Source organism: Acomys russatus, chromosome 28 (assembly GCF_903995435.1).
Source record: "Acomys russatus chromosome 28, mAcoRus1.1, whole genome shotgun sequence".
NCBI classification, from domain to species: Eukaryota; Metazoa; Chordata; class Mammalia; order Rodentia; family Muridae; genus Acomys; species Acomys russatus.
The window spans coordinates 23380701-23407542 of NC_067164.1; the positions used below are offsets into that span (position 1 = coordinate 23380701).

General features: G+C 41.7%; 1 protein-coding gene across 1 annotated transcript in view; it reads right to left on the bottom strand.

Annotated features, from left to right (window-relative positions):
* Positions 1-26842, bottom strand: part of Lin54 (lin-54 DREAM MuvB core complex component) — a 69870-nt gene that overhangs the window by 12800 nt on the left and 30228 nt on the right. Inside the window, exons 4-11 of the mRNA XM_051170211.1 lie at positions 23069-23211; positions 12248-12464; positions 5608-5681; positions 5080-5277; positions 3272-3363; positions 2600-2671; positions 1176-1278; positions 897-1034 (exon numbers count right to left, since the gene is read on the bottom strand). Coding sequence (XP_051026168.1) covers positions 897-1034; positions 1176-1278; positions 2600-2671; positions 3272-3363; positions 5080-5277; positions 5608-5681; positions 12248-12464; positions 23069-23211 — 1037 coding nt within the window. The remainder of the gene's footprint in view (positions 1-896; positions 1035-1175; positions 1279-2599; positions 2672-3271; positions 3364-5079; positions 5278-5607; positions 5682-12247; positions 12465-23068; positions 23212-26842) is intronic.

Genomic DNA, 26842 nt, shown 5'->3' on the forward strand with positions numbered 1-26842 from the left:
ACAACAAACCTTAATATGATCACTTTTATATGGGAGAAGGTAGTAGAATAGAGGAGATTCTTTCCCAAGGAAGAGCATAGGCATTAGTAGTGATAGTTTACCATGTGAAAGGATAGGTTTTCTGTCAGAATTGGGGGTAGGGGAAGTTTCCCTCTGAAAATGATATTTGAAAGAGTGTTAATGTAGAAGAGCTAACTATAGGAATGACTCAACCCAAAGTGTTAATATCAGACATAGGCAGATTGTTACATTTAAGCTTTGAAAATAAAAAATAGCTTAAGACCATGTCTGAAGCAGGGAGCAAATAGTTTTACACATGATCTGTCAAGGCAGAGCAGCAACTACATTCTTCAGTGAAGACAGCCAGCCCAGGAACAAACAGCTGGCCAAGGGTCACGGAGGCAGTGCGAAGGAATTCAGTGAGCTCAGAGAGAGCAGTGACACACCTGTGGTATCCCATGTGCTCCCTCCTGCAGAGCAGTCCTCCTCAAGGGAGGACTAGCAGCTTAGTAAAGACGACCTTTTGTTTCAGGCCTACCTTGGACTGTAGGCTATGTGGTGTCCATATATATCTAAAAAGCCCATGGTGCTAGGTGGGCAGCACTGTGCCTTGGCTGAGGAGCTGCGCTGTAGTCATTACATGGCTATGTTAATACTTTATGTGAAAAGTCAATACACTGCCATTCTGATTGACATGCTTTCATGCAATGACCGTTAAGTCATAAACGTGTAGCCAGTGAGTGATGAGCCTAAGGGCCGGCCTTCCTCAAGCCCCGCCAGGAAGGTCCCAGGCCTTCCTCAAACACATTTTCAAATGTAACGGCACACTGATTTGCCAATTTTGAGGAAAGGTTTTCAAAAGATGGCTAGATTCCCTTCCCCCAGCAGCAGCTCACCTCATAGCACTCACAGTAGTTTTTCAGGCACCCTGAGCGTTTGCAGTTGCAGCCTTTGCTGTGCCGCCGATCTGACTCCCCCTCCTTCCCTTTCCCTATCTTCGGCTTAAAGGCTTCCGGGTTTCTGTCAAGGCATGCCTTTTGGACAGACAACACAACTCAGGTCAGGTCACGGGTTCAACATACACACTTCAAAGGTAAAGAATTTATCTCTGTAAAGCCACTAGTTCTTTAAAAATGGGTAAAAGGAGTTTTTGTCAGTTAAATGAAAAGAATCACCTTTATTGCTTTTTGTCTTTCGTTTTCATGTTCCAGATTGTTGTAACAATTAGTACAATTGCAGTTGTTGCAAAATTCACCATTTGCAAAGCAATCACAGTATCTGAAGATAAAAGCAGAATAAGATTAAAACATTATTTTAAAACAAAATTAGCAATACTTGATTATGTATATATATACTTCTATATACATTATAAATGTGGTACATTTTAGAATGTACTCAGAGATACTTAGATATAGAGTTAAAAACAATACATACAGATGGACACTCAAATATGAGAGCCACCAATTCTAGAATTTCATCCTAAAAACTCAGTCCAACTAACAAATGCCAACACAAAAACTGTGTGATCTGATGTACCCTTAAATGAGTTATTTCAAAACTCTGAGAAAAAGGAGTCGGGCCTCATATTTCCTAGGGACTCAGAGAAGTTAGAACAGTAGCGCTTGGGATCCCAAACCGCAATAGAACCAGTGCTTTTCACTGAACTTCCCATGCCAAATCCTTTATTCTAATCCTAGTGAGAAAATTAATCATCCAATGATCATGTATGTGGATGGATGGATGGATGGATGTGCACGAGTGTTTTGCCTTCATGTATGTATGTGTATCACATGCATGCCTGGTGCCCACGGAGGTCAGAAGAGGGAGTCGGAAGGAAGCCCTGAGAGAAACTATTTAGGTGCTGGGAACTGAACCCTGGTCTTCTGCAAGAGAATCAAGTACTCTTAACTAACTCTCTGGGCCCTCATCCAATGGCTCTTAAAATTACAAGTATTCCCTGACTTAGGGGACCACATATAAGGTCATAAATAAGATCAAACTTGTTAATATTGAGACATAACCTATGTCTCATTTTTCTGAGTCCCTCAACCCTACTGGCATATGAGGGACTCTACAATTTATTCCTTCTGTTTTTGTTTGGTTTTTGTTTTTCCAGTCAGGGTCTTGCACTGTGGCCTAGGCTGTCCCCAACTCACTATCATAGATAGTCCAGGATAAGCCTGAATGCCTGTCAATCCTCCTGCCCCAGTCTCTTCAGTGCTAGGAATATAGCCAATGGGGCATCAACACCCAGATTATTCTCTTCTGAATCAGTGAATGGACAGTTTTTATGCTGCAGCATGTGTTCAATCATTCACATCTACATTTATTTAAATTGTTTAGACTTAATAAAATTTGTCTGTTAGGAACTTTTAATTAGATCTATCTATCATCCATCTATCTGTCCTATCTATCTACCGTTTACCTACCAAATGGTTCCATGTAGCTCAGGCTAGCACTATGTAACAGAGGATCCCTTTAAATCCATTTTCAAGTGTTAGGATCATTTGGCTTGTACTACCATGCCCAACTAGTTTCATTTAATTTTAAGGACATTTTTAGTTGTACCAAATAAGCAAGTAATAATAAAAGTACTCACAATTTCAAACACAGCGATTTTGTACAGTTACAAGGTTTTCTGGGCCGACTGGCAGACTCTGATGGGATTATGCTATCCAGACACACAACACACACAAAAAAATAATTTCAATCAATTAAAATAATTACTTAAAATGAGAAAAAAAACTTCAATCCATAAATTCCTCCTAAAGTAAAACATTAACAGATGCATCCATTTCCAACAAAACTTTACTAGGTTGTTCCATTTACACTTTAAAAACTATGACCAACAAATGCTTACAAATATGTCACACATGCTCTTCCCATGGAAAGACCTGAGGATGAAAACAGCTTCAAACTCCTAGGGTTTCCTGAGGAGGGCAGGGGAAGGGAGTGTGTGGAAGAGGAGGCTGACTCAGTGCTGCTCACAGGCTGATAGCACAAAGCAGCGACCACGCTAACCAGCGACTGAAGCTGAAGTTCAACACAGGGACAGCAACAGTGAGGGGAACATGGCAACGCTGGCAAGGACGCAAGCGAGCCCTTCACTGAGTGTCTCTAAACTTTCCACTTGAAGTATTTCAAAACAGTACTTTGGATAAATCAATAGCTTTAAAGGGAAAACCAAATGCAATATGTTTGGAATAAATCTATTTAATGTTGTACTTGAACTGACTTAATCATTTAATTTACGTAATTTCAAAATACTCACCCATTGAATGGAAGCCTTGCCTGTGTCTGGATGCCAGATGTTCCAGTAAAATTCGAGTTGCTTCCGATAGACACATACGAAGACTGCTGTAACTATTGGCAAAAAAAAAAAAAAAAAAAAGTTCAGATAATATTTGCAAAAATGGATAGCAGTCTCAGACAAAACAATGAGTGAGAAGCATGTCTGCCCAAACAGAAAAAGCAATGAAGAATTTCATATAAACCTCATGGTATGTTTCCAAAGACCCCAGCCAATACTGGTGAAACAGCATGAGTATTTTACAGCATTGAATGCTACAGACACAAAAGACTATGTCAGAATTACAGGAAATTCTAGGTGAACATCCTGCAAGTACACAAGTAACATCTATTAACCAAAAAATGTGCCAGGTGGTGGTGGCGCACGCCTTTAATCCCAGCACTCGGGAGGCAGAGGCAGGCGGATCACTGTTGAGTTCGAGGCCAGCCTGGTCTGCAAAGCGAGTCCAGCACAGCCAGGGGTACACAGAAAAATTCTGTCTCGAAAAACCAAACCAAACCAAAAAACTAACAAATGCAATGTGCCCACTTGTGAGATAGGTACTGTATTATTTATCACATTACAAACAATGGGGTGGAGCAGACCATGCACGCCTTCTATTCTGCACTGTTGTAAAATCATATGAAGTGTTATGGTAAGAATACTGAACTCTGTTTTAATTGTAGCCACACAAGATACTGTACATCGCAAGGAACGCATGTGGTTTCCATTCTCTTGTCATCAGGACTCATCAGTTCCACAGTGTGGGACATGGTGCTCATTCACTTGATCTTACATAACAAAGGAAACTTCCATCTGCGTCTGCTTCATGTTATCAGTACTCTCAAACAACTTGACCTCCATTCTGAAGATGCCCAGATGACAGGAACAAGTCACTAAGCCATGACATCTTGAGGGGTAGGGAGATGGCGCAGTAGGCAAAGTGTTTGCCATACAAGAGAGAAGACCAGAGTTTGATCCCCACCTAGCACCCATGTAAATGCACAGGTTTGTGTGACCCACCTATAATCTAGTGCTTGGAAGGTGGAGACAGGATCTCAGAAGCAAGGTACCTAATTTGCCAAGTTTGGAGTTCAAGTCACAGGCCATGCCTTGGTGTAAAAAGTACAGAGGAATGGAAGAAGACACTAGCCTCTCACCTGAACAGGTGAGTGCACACTGTGATATGCACTCTCCTGCAGACACGCGCTCATCATGGATGCACACACACATCATGCTAATACATAGACGCCTCTTCTTCTCTCCCCCCGCCCCGTCTCTCTCTCTCTCTCAAGATACGACACCTTAGCTGAAAAAAGCTGCCTGTCCTCCCAGTACTCTAAAGGCAGCAGGAAGCATGATGACTTCCAAGCCAGCCTAGGCTAGAGTTAGATCCTGTCTGAGAAAAAAAAAGCCCCCAAGAAATGTACCTTACAGTTTATTTTCAAGCACAAGCCAGTAGCATTATATCTGTGTGTGCAGATGAATGTAAGTGTAGGTGCAATCTTTACTAAATTCACCACAATTCTAATTTTTAATGTAAAGTTTAAAAACTCTTTATCTATAGTCTTGCCCTATTACCCAACTATTCCAAATTGCCCAACTTTTAAATCTTATTTGTGCTGTATATTTCTAAATTCTAAACAAAGAAATAAATCCAAATGTTCAATTACTATGGCATTTAGGAAGAAGTGTTCCAATGCAGTTGATGCTTCACTGTCCTTAGAACATGGCGAGCAGACACTCTGAGGCCCAGGCCCAGGCCCATGCACACGCCCACCCCCACGTACCTGAGTGACATACTGAGCGGGAAGCACTGCATAGCCCACATTCCCCGTTCCTGGAGCTGGTGCCAACACAGTGCCTGGGGGCAGGCTTGTGAGGTTGGGCTGGATCTGAGGCAGTGCTGTGGCAGGCATGATCAGCCGTTGCTGTGGCTGGCTAGTAGTGACGATCTGGGAACCTGAATTGACTGCTTTGGGAACAACCTTAAAAAAATAAAAATTAAAAATAAAGAAATTTTGTGACTAAATAAAAAAAAAAAAAACCATATACTTAATTCAACATAAATCTCTTATACATATTTTTTTTTCCAATTTTTCAAAACAGGGTTTCTCTGTGTAGCCATTGCTGTCCTGGAACTCACTCTGTAGGCCAGGGCTGGCCTTGAAGTCAGAGAGCCACATGGCATTGCCTCCCAAGTGCTGGGATTAAATGAGTGTGCTACCATGCCAGCTTCTTATAACTAAATGTTGTAACTAAACAGTAAATTGCCCTTTGGAGTGGGGAGGGAGGACTGAGAGCTACGCAATACTTACTTGTTTAACGGCCTGAGCTGGGACAAATGGAACCGACATCCGTACAGGGGTGGTATTAACAACCACTGGTTTTGCTTTAAAAAGAAAAAGAAAAAAAACTTATTTATAGAAAATGGTACTCAAAAAACTTAAGAATACTTATCCTTCAAGATATGCTTATGAAATAGCTTAAAGCATTCACCTAATTCTCATTTTGAAAATGTTTTTTTATATAGATTTATTTATTATGTATACAGTGCTCTGCCTGCATGTTCACCTGCAGGCCAGAAGAGGGCATTAGATCATATTAGAGATGGTTGTGAGCCACCATGTGGTTGCTGGGAATTGAACTCTAGACCTCTGGAAGAACAGTCAGTGCTCTTAACCTCTGAGCCACCTCTCCATCCCTTGAAGCAATCTTGAATCCAAGATAATTACCTTTCTTAGGAGGCAAAAGCAAGTTGATCTCTGAGTTGGAGGCTTCCCTGAACTACCTAATGAGTTCCAGGCCATCCAGGGCTACAAGGAGACCTAGTCTCAAATAAAAACAAAACAAAACAAAACAAAAAAACAAAAACCAAGAAAACAAACAAATCAGTTACCTTTTCAAGTTGCTTACTCCACCCAGCAAATTTAACTCTAAGGTGAACGCTCCACCCAGGTGAGGGGCTATCTGCAGGTCAAAGCATCCTGCTGACATTCCTGTAGCCTGTGCTCACAAGCCTTAAACAAGACTGCACAAATAAATGCACTGCCATTTACGAGTTCAGCTAAGTACATCACTCTGTGCTGCTATTTCTAACTTCTGTGTTTTTCTTTAAGCTACAGAAAAGATCATGCTTACACAACACCATATTTACAAGAGACCACAGGGCAAAATGGTTAAGAATCTAAGTCCTTGCGCTGGCAAGATGGCTCAGCAGGTAGACTGAATTCAATCCCTAGGATCCACATGATGGAAGAAAAACACCAACTCCCACAACTCTGACACACACACACACACACACACACACACACACACACGAACAAACTCACATACATACCCACACACATACATGCACATCCATACGAATCCATGAGCATACATGCACATACACACATTCAAATATATGCACACAGTCACATGAATGCAAACACACACTAATAATTTTAAAAGAATGAGTTCTAAAGTCAGAAGAGCCAGTGGTCCAAGCCCCAGTTCTGCCATTTTTAACTGTGATGGCATCTTCAACATCGGTAGTAAACACCCAGATTAGGTGTAGGGATTAACAGTCAATTCCCTCAAGTGGTTTACAATAGGTCCCACCAGATAGCAAGTGCTCAATAAACCTCAGCTGTCATTACCATGGCTGTTACTGTAACCACTGCTTCTATATAAACGATATTCCAGCCCATGCGCCCCAGGAAACTGAAGTATAAAACACTTGCACTCAAGATTGTATTGCTGAACAGACTAGGCAAGTGCCCAAGTAAAGAAAAACTACTTAAAACATGTTTTTAGAATTATCTTATGTGTATCTGTGGTTTGCCTGCCTGCCTGCCTTTTGTCTGTGCACCCCAAGCATGTCTGGTGCCTATGGGGGCTCAAATAGTGTGTCAAATGCCATAAAAATGGAGTCACGGCGATTGCTGAGCTGCCATGTGGGAACTGAATCCAGGTCCTCTGCAAGAGCAGCATGTGCTCCCTTTGCTGTTGAGTCATCTCTCCAAACTCACAAATACTAAAATCATAACCTTACAAGTAACTTTATAGAGACTAAGCAGGTTTTATTTATGAGTGTGTGTGTGTGTGTGTGTGTGTGTCTGTTTGTCTGTCTAACAACAATTAAAGAAACAGAGCTAATGAATTTCAGGGAAAACAAAGGCGTGTGAGGGAAGTGATGGAGAGAGGGAAAGAACGGAGTAAAAAGTGATTATATTTAAATTTAAAAAAAAAAAAATCTTTAAAGAAAATAAAGTGGAGCCGTGTGTGGTGGCTCATGCCTTTAATCCCAGCACTCAGGGAGGCAGAAGCAGATGGATCTGTGAGTTTGAGGCCAGCCTGGTCTACAAAGTGAGTACAAGACAGCCAAGGCTACACAGAGAAACCCCTTCCCCACCCCCAAAAAAAGGAAGAGGAGGAAGAGGAAGAAGAAGAAAAGATAAAGTGCCTTAAGATTTCAAAGAAGAGAATATACATGTATTGGCAAAAAAAAAAACAAAAAAACAAAAAAAAAAAAACGAGACTATGGAAAGAGTTCATAGAGGACACCACAGTGAGAGGCCCTCAGCATCCAGTACTGGTGAAGGCAGAGCCTCTTTGTAGACTGAGTATGAGAAGTGGAAACTTTTGCTGGAAAACTTTGAATGTTAAGGTAGAAATGTATATATTTATTCTTTTTTGTTTTGTTTTGTTTTTGGCTTTTTGTTGTTGTTGTATTGTGAGACACGGTTTCTCTATGTTATCTTGGCTGTTGGCCTCAAACTCCAGTGATCCACAGATTTGCCTGCCTCTGTCTCCCGAGTGCTGGGATGGAGGGCGTGTGCCACCATGCCTGGCTCTGTTTTTTGTTTTGTTTGAAACAGGGTCTCTCTATGTAGTTCTGGTGGACCTGGACCTTGCTATGTAAACCAGGCTGGCCTTGAACTTACAGAGATCTTTCATGCCCAATCTTATTCTGTGGTTTTAATTCTATAGGCAATGAGAAGTTTCTAGGGAGGCCTCAGATACCTAAATATTACTGAAACAGCACAAAAGGGGCTGGGAATGGTGGCTCACCCCTTTAATCCCAGCTTTCAGGGAGGCAGAGGAAGGCAGATCTCTCTGAGTTTGAGGCCAGCCTGGTTGACAAAGTGAGTCCAGGACAACTAGGGCTACAAGAGAAACCCTGTCTTGGGGGTGGGAGGGGAGAAGGAAGGAAAGAAAGAAAGAAAGGAAAAGAAAAAGAAAATAGCCCAATGGAAAATTTACTTGGTAGTAGTATGTAAGAGATGAAAAACAATCCAACTCGCATTGCAAGAAACAGGAAAAGGCAGAACGGAGAGTGCAAGCAGCATGGAAGAGCAGGTAGCGCCAGCACAGGGGTGGGTAAAGGAGGGCATGTCAGAGACCTGGGACATGTGCAAGAGCTGACCCTCTGCGAGTGCTGGGAACAGGAGGTGGAAGGGAAGAAACAGCCAGTCACTGCAGAGCTATCCAAACAAGGATGGCTGTTAGACCTAAAACCGTAAGGTGAGCTGGCTGGCAGAGGACAGAACCCTGATGGATAAACACGGATAAACTCAGGTAACATGTTGGCAACAGACTGAAGAACTTGGTCCAGGGCAATTAAGTGTAATTCTAAAGCCTGCTCCTGCCGTTTCTATAGCCTTGAGGGGGGGGGGGGGGGGGGGGTGGGGGCTAGGCAGATAGGGTAGGAAGGATATCACCTGGTGTTTCACTCATGAAAGAGGAAAGCTGAGAGCCTGGTCTCAAGGATGGAAAAATATTGGGGGCGGGGGGAAAGGACTGTCCTAAACAATAAATGAAAAAGTCTTTGTATAAAAAAGTCATCATGATGTCAATGAGATTCTTCCTTCCTTAAACTTCTGAAGGCGACTGGCAGGCTAGTAGCTACAACATAGAGACACGGAGTGCCTTAGGTGACAGCTCTGTACAAGGGGTACTCTGGTTTACAGGACAGCAGCTGCTATAAGGTGACAGACTAGGGAAAAGATACTGAGGAAGTGGGAGAAGTGTGGTCAGTGATGGTGACTGCACAGCCCTCACTGGGCAGGAAGGTGGCTGGCTCAGCGGCTAAAGCCCTTCCCACATGAGCATGAGCACCTCAAACCTGCACACAAAAGCCAATGCCCACTGTGCCCAATCCCAGCAGGCCTAACAGAGAATGGAGGGTGAAGCAGGAGTGCCGGAGGCTCAAGGAGCTGGCTAGTCTAGTGTTCTGAGCAGTAGACAACAGGAGCTCCCAACAAGGTGAGAACTGACACCAAGGCTGTCTTCTGACTTCCAGATGTGCTCTGTGCCAAGTGCACACCTGCACTCACATACGTGCGTGCATGCACAGAGATAAAAGTGAATTTGAAGATGCATATAAGACATTTCAATGAAGTTATAATACAAAAAGAATACAGAAGCAGTATGTGGTGGTTTGAATAAAAATGGTCCCCACAGGCTCATATATTTGAATATTTAAGGCACCAGAGAGTGGAATTCTTTTTAAAGATTAGAAGGATTAGGAGGTGTGAACTTGTTAGAACCCATGCCAGGACCAAGCTCTGCACATCAGGATGCAGCTCTGGACTACTTCTCCAGGTCCACACCTGCCTGCTGCCACCATGCTCCCCACCACGATGGTGTGGACTAACCCTCTGAAGAGTTGCCATAGTCACTGTGCCTCTTCACAGCAACAGGACATTGAGTACGATGCAGTGACATTGGATTTGAAGCTATTTCTGAGTTTGATTACCCCCAGTTACACCCAAAGATGACTAAAGTTATAAAAGCCATTATAGACTAGTCCTGGCAACACTAGATATAAAAAGAAAGCTCGAATATACACTTGACCTCTAGGCTGCCATTTGGAGAAAAGAGATGATAGCCACCTTCCTGTGGGTACACAGAGCAAGCAGCACGGACTAGGAGAATTTCCTGATGCTCAGAAAAATAATGCTGAAAGGTTGCAACCTGCCCTGTGACATCAATATGGGACTGTCCTCACCTCATCCGCTCACACATGCACACATGTTAATTTACAGGCAGTCCCACTAGCCTGCCTTTCAGGGTCCTAGCAACCTCCGATGTTATAACCTGCTGCCAACACCAGGTGCATACCTAATAAAAGGACACCACTAGCCTCCCCAGCTCTCTCACTTTCTCTCTCTGTCTCTTTCTCTCTGTCGTGGGTGCTCCCCCTTTTCTCTCCCTCTCTAACCTCTTCCCTACTCCCTGCTTCCCACAATAAACTTCCTTATACCAGATATGTTATGTGGCATAATAATCATTATTATGATACACATCCTCCTGGAAAACTTAAGACACGCACATTTAGAGTAATGTATCTAATAAACCCGAGCACCTTTTTAGCTTATCTATTAAAATTTTTAACTTCAACTTACTATTCCTATAAAATAGTAAATATTGCTAATATGCAGGTGTTTTATGAAAAGGACAGACAGAAAAGATAACAGAGGTGCATGGGAGAGAAAGTGCATGCATAGTGTCTGCTGTGAATGGGCTGGAAGAGGGCAGAGCAGGGAGGCGAGGAAAAGAGACAGAGGGACGAGAGAGAGGCAAAGACAGGCGTTTGGAAAAAGGAGGCAGTCAGAGACTGTGAGGAAGACAAAGGGGAAAGAAAAGGGTAGAGAACTGCAGAAAGAGACCATAAGTTGGAAGAATAAACACATTAGAATTGTGGGATATCCAAGTCCAGTCCTCTCCCTTCCTGTATCTTCACTTTTTTTAAAAAAATCATACCAATGAATAAAATAATGCCAACACCACACTGGGCATGGAGTCAAAGCATACTACACACATCCAAAACTTCATAAAATACAACTGAGAGCAGCTGGCACGTACTTTTATCAGTATGATGTGTAGTTGGCGTGAACCCATCCCTACTGAGTTACTGAGAACACAAACTTTGCTCTTATACTTCATGACATTCAGGTCCATTTTTCTCTCTTTCACTGAGAACGCCATGACAGAACCAGGCATGTGGTCCAGTGGGTAAAGGGCTTGTCACCAAGCATAAAAGACCCGAGGTTGATCCCTGGGACCCACATAAGGGAAGGAGAGAACCCCCCACGAGTGCCGAGACTTGTAACCTACCCTTCAAAAGGAACTGTTTAAAAACTAAGTAACCACCTGGTGTTTGATTCTTCCTCTCACTTCTGCATTTGGTTTTGTGGTGTTGGGGTTCAAACCTACAGCCTTACACATGTTAGGTGAGCACTCCAGCACTTGGCTACATACTCATCGTTTCAATTTGACATTGTTGGACCATAAAGCAATTTCCCAAAGAAACACAGGTTCTAAGCGCTAAGCTATTCTGAGCCTCTCATTCTGCTCAACTCTTAAAAAGTAGCCAAGTACGAGAACAGTTAAACATGTCTGTGCATAGGTATCAGGCAATGGAAGCTGTGTTTGCTTACAGTCTCCTTGCAGGCTAGCCTTGAAACTGTCATCTAAGTGAGGACTCCCTGGTGCTGGGTTTATAAGACATGCTAAGGAGCAAACCTAAGGCTCTACGCATGCAAGCCAGCACTCTGCCAACTGAGTAGCCCTGCTAATTGGAATTTTAATGTAAGTACTATTCAGAAGATTAAACTAATTGTTACATTCTTCTTTCTACACTGACCCAAACCTTATCAAAGAGCTGTATAGTTCAGAAATTAAACAAAGCATTTGGTTCTAACTAAATCTATCCCATTGACATCAACAGAGGAGTAGTAAGCAGTAAAACAGCTCCCAGCTACCCAATACTTGTGATTCTCTGGTGTTACAGCAATTACCTTCTCACAGAATGATAGTGCTTACAGACAACTCTGCTCTTACTGCAGTAGCCACTGCTCGTTCATACCTTCAAAGGAAATGCCAGGCTTAAAAAACAAAACAAAAAATAGAGGTGTTCTTTAACAATGTTAAAAAGCATTTGTTACTGTTAAAAGAAAACAGGTCACACACCTTGCTGAAGAGGCTGAGTGTTTACACTGGGATTCTGACTGACTGGCTGAGCTGAGCTACTGGCTGTTGTGGCAGTAACAAGTCGGACGTAATGAAACTTGCTTCCAGGCACTTGAATCTGCTGGACATTGGGAGCAGTTGCCAGAGGAATGATGGTCTTAAACTGTGATGCGTTCATTCCTCCAACAGTGATGGTCTGCACAGCGGATTTCACTGTCTGTCAAACAACACAAAACAGCATGCCTACTGTTAATTTGTTAACTTACGACAGTCATTCAGGTAAAAGAGTGTGCTCACCAGCAACTTGCTTGGAAAAAAATGAAAAATAATATTCAGCTGGAGGAGATATGATGGCTCAGTGAGTAAGCTCTCTCCCAAAGAACCAGAGCTTGATTCCCAGCATCCGAGTGAGGCAGCTCACCTGAAACTCAATTTCCAGTGAATGGAATAAACTCCTCTAGTCTCCACAGGCACATATACACATACACCACACACTCTTAAAAATAAAAATTTAAAAAGTCTTTAAAAAATTACTTTAAATATGGAAGAGAATTTGAAGGAGAACAGGGAAGGTGATATGGGAGGGTTTGGAGAGAGGAAAGGGAAGGGAGAAATACTGTAATTATAACCTCAAAAATAAAAAATGTCAAAATAATATGCAAGAATGCACATAATTTTGTAGATATTAGGTAAAATTTATGAGAAATTTATTATTTTTTGACTCCCAGAATTAAAAGGAGAATATAGATTTTTATTTTGTTTTTTCAAGACATAAAGGTTTCTCTGTGTAGCACTGGCTGTCCTGGACTCACTTTGTAGACCAGGCTGGCCTTGAATTCAGAGATCCACCTGCCTCTGTTTACCGAGTGCTGGGATTAAAGGCATGCGCCACTGCTGCCTGGTTACCATACCAGTTTTTATTCAACACATCCTAAAAAAGAAAACCCATTCTGCTCCCATATCCAATTCTAGTCCATTCTGAAAGGCTGCAACACCCACCACCCCACCTGCTACCCAAGCCTATGAACACAGTGCCAAGTGCAGCTCAAAAGTCTCTGGATGTTGGTGGACTACAGAAACTAACCAACTCCGAGTGGAACAAATCTGAGTCAAATTTTAATTATCATTTTAATAATTTTTTTTTTTACCAGATAACAAGCTAAGACTTCCAGGACGCTAATGAAACATCAGAAGCAGCCCAGAAAGCAAGTAGTCCCATGAGATGCCCCTCATTTAGATATGATCCCTGTGTATCCATCACACTGTCAACACTAGGCAAGGTGAACTGGTGTGGATGGTGGGTACTTGGTAATCTCAGCACTGCAGAAGCTGAGGCAGGACGGTGAGTTCAAGGCTGCTATGGGTCACACAACGAAACCCTATTTAAAACAATAAGGGAAAGGTAGTTTAAGCTCTTGTAAAATGTGATTTCACAAAAGATTACATATGCCCTGCTCAGTCTACTGAAAGTCCTCACATATCTAAAAGTAATGTTTTCTTTTTATTGGAAAACTAATTGTGGGTGCTAGAAACATAGCTCAGTGGCTAAGAGCACTGTCCTGTCTGCTCTTGAAGAAAACTGGGGTTCATTTTCCTAAACTGAAAGCAGTGCATAATCGTCCAGACCTCCAATTCCAGGGTTCCCACTGCTGTGATAAAAAATATCACGACCAAAAGCAACTTGGGAAAGAAAGGTTCCTGTCACCTCACACTTCCACATCACAGTCCATTAACAAAGAGAGTAATGGGAGAAACTCAAGCCAAGAACCCGGAAACAGGAACTGAAGCAGAGGCCATGAAGGAGCTCGGCCTCCTGGTTTGCTCCTCAGGGTTGGCTTAACCTGCTTTCTTTTCCTTTATTTCTTCTTTTCCTTTCTTCTCTTCCTGTTTTTCGCTTGTTTGTTTGTTTTCTGTTTTATCGAGACACGGTTTCTCTGTATAGCCCTGGCTATCCTAGACTTGCTTTGTAGACCAGGCTGACCTGGAACTCAGAGCAATCCACCTGCCTCTGTCTCCCCAGAGTGCTGAGAGTATAGCCTTGAGCCACTGCGCCCGCCTCTTTTCTCGTTCTTCCTGAGCTCTGGTTGGCTGGTTCAACTCAGCTGTTCTGCCGCAAACTCCTCTCTCAGCTGACTGATAGACTCTGGCTTCGCTCTCAGCCTCTGAATTGCTCTGCTTGGCCTCAACCAAACTCCAGCAGCGATCTGCTCTAGTCTTCTGGCTCCTTCTCATTCTCTGAATCATTCTGCTTTCAGCTGTATCTAGCTTGTCCTCTCATCCAACTCTCTCTGTAAAACTGCCTCCCCCACCTCTCTGCTTCCCTTTCCTCTCTCTTCTTGGGAAAGTTGGATATATCCTATTCTGTCAAATCTTCCTCTGATTTGTTACTTTTTCTGCCACTCAATTAAACATCACTTTCAATCATGGGTGCTTCCTTCTACAAACTAACTTTACCTTTATTGTTTGGGATTAAAGGTGTGTACCACCAGGACCTAAGCTTTTCTTTACCTGAAACTTGCTCTCTACAGGCTGGCCTTGAACTCAGATCTGCTTGCCTCTGTCTCCTGGATTAAAGGTGTGTTTGTATTCCAGCTGGATCACACAGACTCAGAAGGTCTTTGGATGTGATCTCTTGCCAGAGGAGCCATGTTCTAAATTAGAATTCTTCCACAGAAGAGTATAAAACAGAAACAAACAAGCAAACAATAACAAAATAGCAAAACAAGTTACCTATATGTCATAACCTTAAATGTGAAATTCTCCTATTAAAATGACTAACTGGATGAAAAAAACAAGGCCCAACTACATTTGCTTGTAAGAAACTGACTTTGGTGGCTGGAGAGATGGCTCAGATGTTAAGAGCACTGGCTGTACTTCCAAAGGTCGTGAGTTCAATTCCCAGCAACCACATGATGACTCACAACCATCTATAATGAGTTCTAGTGCCCTCTTCTGGCCTGTAGGTGTTACATGCAGGCAGAACACTGTATACATAATAAACAAACAAATAAGAAACTAGCTTCACTTTGAACACAGAAGAGCACAAAGGGGCAGAATATATTACAAGCAAAAACCAAAAAGAAACAAGAGTAGCCATGTTTATAGTAAGTAAAATCGATTTCAATTCAAAAACAGGCAAGAGCAACATGGAAGAGCACTGTCTAAAGACCAAGGGTCAAAGGGTGAGGTGGTAACTCAGCCAAAAGAAGGAAATGTAAATGTCTGTGAGTACAGTGTCAGCGCAGGAAGACACAGACTCCAATGTAGGAACAGGAAGGGACCCTAAGGAACTCTAACACACCATTGCCAGCAATGCACAGGCCATCCAGACAGAAATCCAAGAGAAGCATCAGTTAAGCTGCCCTAAACCAAATAGACTCCAACAGAACAGCCCCCCAGACTTGTAAATTACACATTTTTCTCATTACCATGTACGACATTTTTCAAGACACATCATGTAGTCATGAACACATGGCTCGGGTCAGGCGTGGTGGCGCACACCTGTAATCCCAGTACTCGGGAGGCAGAGGCAGGCAGATCACTGTGAGTTCCACGACAGCATGGTCTACAAAGAGAGGCCAGGACCGCCAAGCCTACACAGAGAAACCCTGTCTCAAAATACCAAAAAAAAAAAAAAAAAGAAAACATGGCTCAACTGTGAAACCTGAAATCACATCTAGAGTTTTTTCCAACCTGAGTGCAACAAAACTAAAAATTAGTAGCATAATACAACTTTGGAAACCATACAAATACAGGAAAACCTTAAATTTATCCTCTTGTTCTTCTCTTCTCTTTTGAGACGCTCTTATTACTACTTACTTAGAATTCCCAATCCTCCTGTATCAGCCTCCTAAAACATAGAGACTACAGGTGCTTACTACCACACCAGCCCAGTTGTTCTGAAATAACCAATAGATTATGGAAACCAAAAGGAAATACTTGAGATTCCTTGAAAAAATGAAAACAGAAATACAACACATTAAAAACCTACAAAGATCTCAAACACACAACTTATGTTACATTTTAAGTAACTAGAAACAGAACAAACCAAACTCTAGGTTAGGAGAAAGAAATAACAAAGATCACAACAAAAATAAATGCAAAAGGGACTAAAAGCTACAAAAATCAACTAAAAAACAACAACAAACAAACCAGAGATGGTTCTTCTAAAAAAATGCATTTGATAAATACTTAACTGGAGTAAGAAAAAAAAAACTAAGACTGTCATGAGTTGGAGGCTAATCCAGGCTACAGAGAGCTCCAAAAGAGGTAGAAACAAATCAATAAATGTACCGCAACCAAGTATGTGATCATCTCAACAGATACAAAAGAGAATTTTGTAAAACTTAGTAACCCTTTATGATAAAGCTCTCATGAAATTACATACAGGAGGAACATAGTTAATCATAGAAGGCCATATCCAAAAGTCCGATAGCTAGTCTTCTGTTCATGAGGAAGAACTGAGAACTTTCTCTCTAAAAATCTCAAACAAGGGGAAAAAAAAAAAAGGCTCACTTGGTATCCTTTTACTCAATAAAGTGCTAGAAGTCCTATACAGAACAGCCAGGGAAGAGGAAGAGACTCTATTTGCACTGGAAAAGAGGAAGTCAAAATTTACAATCAGTGGATGACAGAAAGCTTGACACAGAGAAAACCTAATGCTAACTAACAAACCTGAGTATCAGGACACACAGTCAACAGTCAAAACTCAGTAGCTCTGCTGGAGCCAACAGCAGCAAGCTGTCTGAGACTGGCATCAGGAAAGCAATCAGACTTACACAGTCACCAACACAAACATAGAAAACCCAAGCCTCACAATACTGTTCCTATGTTTAATCAGAAAAGTAAAGGAGTTCTACAGTAAAAACTGCAAACACTGATTATATGAAGCTGAGAACACATCATGGTGATAAAACACAGGCTCAGAATATGTGATACTTTTGGTTCAATTCTCAGCACCAAAATAACTTTTAAATTGTGTGTGTGTGTGTGTGTGTGTGTGTGTATGTGTGTGTGTGTGTGTGTGTGTGTGTGTGTAAGAGAGAGAGAGAGAGAGAGACAGAGACAGAGACAGAGACATAGGGAAGGGAGAGAGAGAGGGAGGGAGAGAGAGAGAGAGAGAGAGAGAGAGAGAGAGAGACTGAGAGGAGGTTATGATGGTGGCAGGCAGACACACACACATATCTTTTTTTTTAAAGACAACCCAAGTTTGGGTCTGAGACTTGGGTTGACCTTGAAGTTCTGGGCCATCGGCCCCCAGCTCCCCAAGTCCTGAGATTGGGAGCATGCGCAGCCGCCGCCATGTCCATTCTGGTGTGCTGCTGGAGACGGAACCCAAGGGCTCCATGTAAGCTAGGCAAGCACTGCATCAACGGAGCTACAGCCCCGTCCTGAGACAAACAACACACATTAGACAGATATCCAGTCACCTTGTTAAACTTAAGCCTTAATTCTATCAACTCCATTGTGGCCTTTGTATTTTATATGAGCATATTAACGTAAATGAGTGAACTGTGATGTTGTCATATTCATCTTAATCCCTTTTTTCTTTTTCTTACTGGGCATTAACTCAGATCTGAAGAACTGAACAAGTATGAGAAGTAGGTATTACCATTTCAACACTGTGCGAGAAATCTTTCCTGTACATGGACTCTTTTCCTGTAGATGGAATCTTTTTCTTTTTTAAACATTTTAATTTTTCAATTTATTTTGTAAATATTTTTTCCATAAGTTTCTTTTGCCAGAGTATTTTGTTTTAAATACACACACACACACACACACACACACACACACACACATGTTGTGAGGGTGTCAGATTCTCTGAAACTGGAGTTACAGACAGTTGTGAGCTGCCATGTGGCCTGGGAATTGAACCTTGAACTTCTAGAAGAGCAGCTAATGCTCTTAACAATTAAGCCATCTCCCCAGCCCCTCCCCATGCCCAGTACATAGACTCTTAAGAATTTTTCTTCCTTTTTTAAATTATAAGCATCTTATTTTTAAAAATTTCAAATTTCTGTTTACCAAAGCAGAAGTTGATTATTACCAAGGCTTTTATGCATTCCCTGCACCTGTCATGTAACCCACTCTCTGCTTCTTCCATCAAATAATTCTGCATGTTAAAACACTGAAGTTAAGAAACTGAAATATGCTAGGCGTGGTGGCGCACGCCTTTAATCCCAGTACTCGGGAGGCAGAGGCAAGCGGATCCTGAGAGTTTGAGGTCAGCCTGGTCTACAAAGCAAATATAGGACAGCCAGGACCACACAGAGAAATCCTGTCTTGAAAAGCCAAAAAACTGAAATATAACATAAAAACATTCTAAGAAGAAATACTATGATTTCAGAACAAAAGATACACTGGAGGCCATAAAACAGAGAATAAAAATTAGTAAAACTGAAGGCAGAAGAAATAAAACAGAACATTTCATAAATTCAATGTCTGTTTGCATGTCTAATAAATACCTATGAAATATCAAGATTACTTAGAAAACACAACAGAAGAAATCTGTCCTGGGCTGAGCGCGATGGTGCATGCCTTTAATCCCAGCACTTGAGAGGCATAGGTAGGTCGATCTCTGTGAGTTCGAGGCCAGTCCGGTCTACAAAAATCCAGGACAGTCAGGGCTGTTAACACAGAGCAACCCTGTCTCAAAAAAAACAGAAAAGAAAAAAAAGAAAGAAAGAAAGAAAGAAAGAAAGAAAGAAAGAGGAATCTGTCCTGCACTGAGAGACGTCTGCAGTTTCAAGAGAGTTGAGAAAGCATAGGCATCTTGATGTTCTATGATGAAAGCCTTATGTTAGACTCAAAGACCAACAAGAGTGAGAGCTGTCTGAGATGTTAATAAAACAGGGTTGTCACCTATCCCAGACTTGGTGTCAGAAGGGCTCACAGAGAGAAGAGCCATCACTCTAATGTCTGTGGGGGGCCAGAGTATCCTCAGGGAACAACAGGTATCCATTTGAACAAAAAGATACAGGAAGCATCCAGATAAAAAGTTGAGATTTTAGGGGAATATTTCCAGAGGAAACACACTGGAGAATTTCAAAAGAGAGGTGGATGGAAAGGAGGCAAACAAAGCAAAACAGCTTTATGGGGATTAGATGTGGGAAGGGGACCTAGAACTCCTGCCTTGGCAGTGCCGAATATAAATGGGGATCAGTAAAAAAGAAGCCTCAGCAGATTAAGGCATACAGTGGTGCTCAGACTGTGGCATGGCTGGGGGAGCAATGCGTACCAAGCTCCCTCCTGACCCTATCAGTGAACAATGGGACAAAGAGAGAACTCTCACTCCTTAGGTGGATTTTGGAAATCAGTGTATAGAACAGGATGGCCTTGAACTTGGGTTGCTCTAGCTGTCTCTGTTTTCTGGGTGCTAGGGCTACAGACATGTATGCTACCATGTCCCGCTAAAACCCATTTTAGTTTTTTCTTAGTTGATTCTCTCATGATCTGTGGCCAGGGCTATTTCTGAATGTCACTCTGGCCCCACTCTGGGCTTTGCTGCTGTCTCTTACTCTAGCTCTTGTAACAGTCATCTTTGGATCAGTCCTGCTCTTCCCACTCTCTGTAGCCTAATGTTTCTTGGCAGAGGCTTATACCTTTAATTAATGCCTCTGTTAAACTTCCCAACTGACATCTGCCTCTGATAATTAGTGAAGATGTCAACAAAAAACATAACCAAGAACTAAATGCCCTTTTGCCCAAATTAGCAATTTCTTCTACAGTGCCTAATACAAGAGAGATATATAAAGCCGGTACACACCTGAAATCCCAGCACTCGGGAGGCAGAGCCAGGCAGATCTCTGTGATTTCGAAGCCAACCTGGTCTACAAAGTGAGTCCAGGACAGCCAAGATAACAGAGAAACCCTGCCTCAAAAACTAATAGACAAGAGAGCTATATGGATTGTTTTCTATCAGCTCAACATACTGCTTTAGTCACATGCCCAAGTTAAGAGCTACATGTGATCAACTCCCCACAGTCTTAACAGAATGTGACACCCACACAAAGTTTCTGCAAGACAGCCCCCCACCAATTAACTCTTGCTACTTAAAAAGGGGAGAGGGTGCAGCGGAGATGGCTCATCTGCTAGGAGCACAGATCATTCTTCCAGACAACCCAGATTTGGTTCCCAGTACCTACATGATGGCAGCTCACAACTCTAGTTCCAGGGGCGCTGCTACCCTATTCTGGCTTCTGAAGTACTAGGCACACCCATCATGCACATATATACATGCAGACAAAATGCTAATATATAAAAATCTGGGCATTCTGGCACACATTTATAATCCAAACACTTGAGAGGCTGAGGCAGGGAGATTTTGGCTACATGGTAAGAACCTGTCTCCAAAAAAAAAAAAAAAAGAAAGAAAGAAAGAAAGTAGAGGGAAAGAAAACAAAATAGTAAACGGGCCCTGAAACCCATCCCATTCTGACAAGCATCACTGCGCTGAGCTAGCAACAGCAGACACAGATTACTCTGCTGGAAGGCAGTTAGCTACTCATCATAATCCAACTTAGTGATTCTCTATTCTCACCCACAATTTATAATGGAAATATTAAACCTACTACCTAACCTAGCCAAGAGATTCTGATTTAAACAGGGTATGGCAGGAAGCCAGTCATTAGCTTTGGTTTGGTTTGGTTTTGGTTTTTTGAAGAGGGCCCCAGATGTTTCTCAAGCGTAGCCAAATCTGAATCTGACGGTATCTCTCAACTGTCTTATATAAGATAGCAGCGCTTCTTTATACATACACAAGCCGCTTACTGTCAGAGCAGTGGCTCTAGTCAAATCACTCAGAGACAGTTTGAAGATCTCAACATCAAACCAAACTCTAGAGACAGTAAATCAGAAACTCTAGGATGAGAATTGGGCATTGGTAATTAAAACTTCCCAAGGGATTCTAATGTGCAGACAAGTTTGAGGTGTACTGATGTAGACACACTGCAAACGACAGGAAGTCCCTGAAGATTAATTCTTCCATATAAGCATAACACCTCAGGATCTTCCACTACCCAACAACGCAGCTCCCAGAACGTGCCATACATCTACAAACTCAGAAAAGCATCTTCTCTTTCACAGCTCAGTCACACTTACCTTTCAGTTTAACAATCTCCAAGAATAACCTTTGAAACCATGCGTGGTGGCAAATGCCATTAACCCAGCACTCAGAAGGCTGAGGCAGAAGGATTGCCTTGAGTTAGAGGCCAGCGTAGACTACATAGAAAGACTGAAGAAAAAACAAAAATAGAAAAAAAAAAAAAAAAAAACGAATAGCTTTCTCTATATAAATCTTAGGCGTGAACACACACACAATACACACATGTGCTCAGACACATATCAGTCTACCTGTAATAATTAAAATTCTGTAAGGAACTTTTAATGCTTCCATCTAATGTTCTTATTGAACTCCTTAAAATTAAAACCTTGGGGCTGGAAAAATAGCTCAGAGGTTAAGAGCATTGACTGCTCTTTGAGAAGTCCTGAGTTCAATTCCCAGCAACCACTTGGTGGTTCACAACCAACTATGATGTGATCTGATGCCCTCTTCTGGCCTGCAAGTATACATGCAGGCAGAACACTACATAATAAATAAACAAATAAATAAATCTTTAAAAAAATAAAAGAAATTAAAACCTTACTGTTTTATGTTTTAGCCCCAGAGCTTGAAATGCATGAAAAAATAAGCTAAGTCTATTCTATTACTAAAAACTTTGTCTATATTGTACTATATTAATTAGTATGTGGATTCCTATCTTAATAAGCTCTATGAGATATCTTTTTGTGTGTGGCTTTTTGAGACAGGGTTTCTCTGTGTAGCCTTGGCTGTCCTGGACTCACTGTGTAGACCACGCTGGCCTTGAACTCACAGAAACCCACCTGCATCTGCCTCCCTGAGTACTGGGATTACAGGCATGCGCCACCGAGCCTGGCTGAATGAGAATCTTATATATATATTATACAGAACAAACATTTAAAGTTCTTTTATTTATGAATAGCTATAAATCAGAAAGTCAAAGACAAAAGAAAGTGTACTTCCAGAATCACAGGGTGGCATCTGACAGAAAAATAATGATGTTTTTTCACCAAAGTAACTTTTAAAGTATACCTGCTTTGTATGTTTTTGTATGTTTTTCTACATTGGCATGATGACATATGTACGTCTTAGAGAAGCACGTTAGATACTTGCCACCTTAGAATGAAAACACATCATGAGGAGCTTCCCAACACTTTGAATAAAACACAGCTAAGCTCCACGTAGACTGATAGTATGCTTATCACACCCAGCTATCCTTTTCTGGTACACAGTGTGGCCCAGCAAGAGTTCATGTCTCCATAAAGAAATAGTTAGTTTATAACTACAAACTCACTGCAGGTGTTTACTATTACCAAAAGAGTATACTTCACTAAAAACGTGTATCTACATCCACACAGGCCGTAAGAGTCACCAAGGATTACTCTGTTGCCAAGTGTTTAAAGTAAAATCCTTACTAGCAAAACTTCCTTGCTTGTGGTTGAGGGTGTAGCTCAGTGGTAGAGTGCTTGTCAGAATCCCCAGGATCAAACAAACTAATAAAATGGGGGCAGGAGGGGCGGGGACAGACCAGGGCTACAGAGCAGACTCGGCCTTAAACAAACAAACAAGCAAAAAAAAGAAAAAAAAAAAGAAAAAAATCTGATTACTGAATTAATCCCATATTCACTGAGTACATATTATCTGCTTGGGAATATATAAAAGCTAAAGAATTTGAAGTTCCTTGTAAGAGAATAAAACATCAACCACAACATTTGGCATTTGGGGCTGACTTTCTTTTTTACCTTATTTGGCGACTTCAGAGGTGAGATGGCTATCTTATTTGGTGTCTGTGTTGTAGAATTTAAAGTCGATCCAATAACACCACTTTCTGATATTGTTATCGTCTTTGATGGAGTTCCAGGAGTCGACTGTGAAAGAACCCTACCTGCAAAAGAGAGGTAGCACATCAGTTGATGATTTTTAGTAATAGTTAAAAAAAAAAAAATTAAGTGGTGATAGCCTCTATATACAAAGACTTTAGTTTCTCATATATCAATTATGACTTTAGGGATATTAGTGAGACCCAGTGAACAATAGTGAGCCTAGGCAGAAACAAAATAAAACGTAATCATATTAAGATAGCTAAGAGAGACCCCAAAACAGGCTGCGGCCATCAGACTGAGCTTGGACTGCTCTGGACTCATGCTCTAAGTCTTTTTCGGACTCTACCCGTCGAACAGCTGTCTTCCTATCTGAACTTAAGTCACACAGGGCAAAATTAAACCCACAGTTCTGCTGGGAAGGCAGCTTATTTGGGAGAGTGCATGCTCAGCTTGCAGGAAGCCATGTTCTACCCCTAGAACCTCATAAACCAGGCAAGATGGAAGGGAAACCACTGGGGAGGTGGAGAATTGGGGATCCAAAGTCCTGCTCAGCAACACAGCAATAGGCCAGCCAGGAATACACAAGACTTGGACTCAAAACCAAAACTCATACAGACACTTATAACACAGCTACTGGGGCCAGAGAGACGGCTCAGCGGTGAAGAGCACCTGTTATTCATCTAGAAAACCAGAGTCAGATCCCAATATCCACACCAGGTGGCTCACGCCTCCTTCTAACTTCAGCTCTAGGCCTCTGAAGGGACCCAAACAAATGACAACACACAAATTATTTTTTTTTAATAAAAATTAATTGTATGGACAAACCTGAATGCTGATTTTTACAGTGCCATAGGGAAAGAAAAATTTCAACTAAGTGCCCTAGCCAGATTCCACACTGTGCTCTGTTTTGGACAGTAACTACCCCTAGGGAAATACAGTGTCTGGATGACTTAGGAAAACAGAAGACATAATTTTTCTTTCCTTTTTCTTTTCTTTTTTTTCAAGACAGGGTTTCTCTGTGCCCTGGCTGTCCTCAACTGCCTTTGTACTGTTGTTTAGGCTGGCCTCAAACTCACAGAGATCCGCCTGCCTCTACTTCCTGAGTTCTGAGATTAAAGGCGTGTACCACCACCACCCAGCTAGAAGCCAATTTCAAGAGGTCAACTATCAGAAAGTTTTACCTTGGGCAAGAAAAGAGTACAGAGACACACTAGACCTTTAAATATCAGGTCTAAGCCCCGTCCCTTCACCTACGTTCAGCACCAGCCCAGCCCACTACAGTCTAGAAGGAGGATATAGAACTGTTGCTATCGTCACTCATCAAGTACTTCAGGCACATGGGAGCAACTGCACTTGTACTTGTGACCTTATGCCCTGTCCAGTCTTGAGGGTAAACAGGGCCATGTGACTACTACTGCCACTGAGTTATGAATGAACTTGGAATGTCATTTCTGGGCCAGATCAGCCCAACATAAGCCCTTCCACAGCCCTTTTCCCCACTGTGTCCAAGGCACTAGCTCCTTTGTCTCCTGTGTATCTAAGTGACCACTGAAAATATCTTCTAAAGTGCAAATGGACATTCAGATAATTTTGAAATATGAATAATAACTTTTCTGTGAAACAATTTGGAGACTATTTTGGCAGGAAAATCAAAATTATCTTGACTGACCCAGGCTGTCAGGTTGAAGAACCAAAAGCAACTGACCACATCAAGTATACAGAAGTAGGAGGGAAAAAAAACATTAAACTCAACATTATCAAAAAAATTCTGACAAAAATTTTCCTATTAAGAGCACTATCTCAGGCTGAAGAGACGGCTCAGAGGTTAAGAGCACCGTCTGCTCTTCTAAAGGTCCTGAGTTTAATTCCTAGCAGCAGCATGGTGGCTCACAACCATCTATAGTGAGATCTGGTGCCCTCTTCTGGCATGCAGGTGTACATGCAGGCAGAATACTACATAATAAATAAATAAATAAATAAATAATCTTTAAAAATAAAAGAGCACTGTCTCAGCTGGGTATGGTGGTACACGCCTTTAATCCCAACACTTGGGAGGCAGAGGCAGGTGGATCTCTCTGAGTTCAAAGACAGCCTGGTCTACAAAGTGAATCCAGGACAGCCAGGGCTACACAGAGAGCCCTTGTCTCAAAAAAAAAAAAACAAAACAAAACAAAACTCAGGGAAAAAAAGGCACTGTCTCAACATGAATGAGTCTCTAGTCACTGAGGGTGAAATGATCAAATCCGCTGACCAAAGGCAGAAGGGTTAAGTATCTAGGAAGTAGTGGAGGTCATAATGAAATTACTACTGCGATATCGCTAAGGCGGTTGCTTTAACCCAGGTTAAGGCTCAGCTACAAAGGGCACTGTGAGGAGGCTCAGTGGAAAGAGACACTGGTTTGACCCCTGCACCCACATGGGAAGAAGAAAACCGATTCCCAAAGTCCTCCAACCTCCACATACCCACCCCATCAGTCAACCAACAAATGTAGTTTTAAACATTTAAAAGCTATTTTAAAGTAATTGTTAAATATTGCTTTAGCATATCATATGTGTGTGATAGGCTTTGCAAAGCAAATGCCTATAGAAAAAGCCTAAAGCCCCAAAAACAATTATTAAGAGTTTCATTAAAATACTCACTGCATTAGTTATTAATATAATTTCCTATAAAATGAGTATTATCTCTCAAGAAACATTCTTTTTCTTGTTTTGTTTTGTTTTGTTTTTCTTTTTTAGACAGGGTTTCTCGGGGTAGCCTTGGCTGTCCTGAACTCGCTTTGTAGACCAGGCCAGCCTTGAACTCACAGCGATCCACCTGCCTCTGCCTCCTGTCGCCTGGCAGGAAACACTCTTTCTAAAAGATCTTATTTGAGCCAGGCATGGGGGCTCACACCTGTAATCCCAGCACTCGGGAGGCAGAGGCAGGTGGATCAATGTGAGTTCGAGGCCAGTCTGGTCTACAAAGCAAGTTCTTGACAGCGAAGGCTACACAGGAAACCCTGTCTTGAAAGATAAATAAATAAATAAATAAATAAAAAGATTCTATTTGTATTATTTTAAAAATAATTTTATTATTATTTTTGTTTTTGTTTAACTTGTAACCAAACACAAAAGTAAAGCCTCCTTTGCAATGGAGGAGTTACTGTTCACCACGGGCTTTGATAGGCATGATAAAGCATGTGGTAAAAACTTAAATGTGACTGCTACTCTACTGCTACAAGCTGCTTTGTATCAACGAGTACTGAATATTCATTTTTTACAAGATGTACACAATTTTTATAAAACCTGTATTTAAAAGAAAAAAAAAGAATGTGGTAAAAAAGCTGGGTGGTGGTGACACACACTTTTAATCCCAGCACTTAGGGAGGCAGAGACAGGTGGATCTCTGTGAGTTTGAGGCCAGCCTGGGCTACAGAGTGAGTTCCAAGACAGTCAAGGCTAAAACAGAGAAACCTGTCTCAAAAAACAAACAACAACAATAATAAACATTATTACTTTAAGTATTTAAAAATATTAACATTAAAGTGACTTTGGTTAAATTGAGATACGACATGGTATTTTGTTTTGTATTGTTTTGTTTCGTTTTTCAAGACAGGGTCTCTCTGTGTAGCCTTGACTGTCCTGGAGTCACTTTGTAGACCAGGCTGGCCTCAAACTTAGAGCGATACGACTGCTTCTGCCTCCCGAGTGCTGG